The 1,754-nt window shown below is 34.8% G+C and overlaps 1 protein-coding gene across 1 annotated transcript; it reads right to left on the reverse strand.

Annotated features, from left to right (window-relative positions):
* Nucleotides 1–57: 57 nt before the first annotated feature.
* Nucleotides 58–1,547, reverse strand: LOC109588728 (uncharacterized). The gene is made up of 6 exons (XM_020004844.1): nucleotides 1,385–1,547; nucleotides 878–1,301; nucleotides 650–835; nucleotides 391–606; nucleotides 177–347; nucleotides 58–132 (listed from the first exon to the last, which is right to left on the reverse strand). The coding sequence occupies exons 2-6, from the start codon at nucleotides 1,257–1,259 to the stop codon at nucleotides 116–118; spliced, it is 972 nt and encodes a 323-aa protein (XP_019860403.1). The 5' UTR covers nucleotides 1,260–1,301; nucleotides 1,385–1,547; the 3' UTR covers nucleotides 58–115.
* Between the last annotated feature and the right edge of the window lie 207 nt (nucleotides 1,548–1,754).

Below are 1,754 nucleotides of genomic sequence, written 5' to 3' on the forward strand. Positions count from 1 at the left end.
AATTTTCAAAAACCCGCAAAATTCGCAAAATTTGCTATACTCAAAATTAACCTGCTATACAGTAGAATTATAAAACTTAATAAAACTGAACTGAGCAGAACACAACAAAAATGATTCAAAGTATGCACTTATCTATAAAAGATGATGCAATTAAAAAATATTTCAATAACACTAACCACTTGTACCAGTTTCAGATATGTGTTTCAATTGAACTGGTGTTAAACGTTCCTCTGGAAAGCCTCCGATGTCTACACCGCCAGTCTGATTTCCTATCTGCTTTATAGTTAATGGGGCAACTTCTCCTTCTCTAATAGTAATATGTAGGTCTTTAAAACCAATACCAAAAACTAATAGAGGGAATAATATACCTGTCACAATAAATTGGCTTACCATCTCGATTGTCAAGTCTTGCTACTTGAGTGTCAGGATCTAGTCTAACTCTAGAATCATTAACACTGAGTCTCCACCTAAACACTTCTTGTAACTCCACAATATTATCTCGTGGGATGAAGAAAGTCACATGTTCAAAAGGTTGATCAAATTGAAAGTGATATGCTGTTGTTGGTTGAAACATGATACTACGTTGCTCAGTAAAGTTAAAGAGATCTAAACTAAAAGAGTGAATAAATCATTAAAATCAAATGCATACCAAAGTCTCCCACAGCAGCTTCATCTCCAGTCAATGGGCCAGTATACCTCTCAAGTGAGACAGTGACTTCAAAAGGAGCTTCATATGTAATTATTTGACGTTCAACTCTAGCTATAGCACTACTGCCTTCTAATAATGGTGAATGAGAAAGGCATGTACATGATCTTCTCAAACTAACAGTAATTACTGAGCGTGAGAAAAAATAATATCAAATTCCAATGTACATACTGTCTATATCATCAATTGTAATACTAAGAAGTTTATATACAAGTACAGCTCCTGATGGTATTGGTGGATTATACCAACCAGTTTCAACAGCAATTGTGTAATTGAATGAAAGAGTTGGTTGGAGAGCAACTGCATTCCCTCGTGATACATATCCTATGTAAAACCTTTCTGGTAGCCAACAATTGGTTCGTCCAGTAAAATCTGAGCTTAAGTAGTCATCAACTGTGATCAGAGAAAAATAAATATAAAGTTTATAAAAATTATCTACTATCAACTGGCATAGCTGGTTCTCGTGAAATATTATAATCCAGATCAGTAACATCAGGAGCCCCAGGAGTACTGAGGAGTACATCAGCAGTAAATGAGTATCTTCTACCAGCATCACTTGGACCAATATGCACACGTGTTTGATCAAAACCAACAACTAGTAAATAATGAATATAAATGAGAAATAATAGCAACATTGAAATAAATAACAACACAGTGTTTCTGTTACAACTTTCTTACCAACACATGCACCACACTGTGCAGCTAGTGAAGAATGAGATATATATCCTCCACCAGTTCTATTACAGCAGTCAATAGCTGCAAGACTGACTCCATTAGTATTACTAGTACAATCAGCAGCAGATGAATAGCACTGTACAGTGACACATTCCTGTAATTGACCTTGAACTATACACAAAGTAAAATACTGGCAAATGCCTTTATGCTATAAATACAAATACATACCTCCAATCAATAGCAAAAGGAAAGAAAAAAACACCACAAGGGCCATCTTGACTAATGAACATTGGTCAATACCTTATATGGTCAATAATTTGTATGGTAATAACCAGTAATGTACTTACTCCAAATTAGTTAATACTCAGTCAAG

The sequence above is a fragment of the Amphimedon queenslandica genome, unplaced genomic scaffold (assembly GCF_000090795.2).
Source record: "Amphimedon queenslandica unplaced genomic scaffold, v1.1 AMPQUscaffold_11907, whole genome shotgun sequence".
Taxonomy (NCBI): Eukaryota; Metazoa; Porifera; class Demospongiae; order Haplosclerida; family Niphatidae; genus Amphimedon; species Amphimedon queenslandica.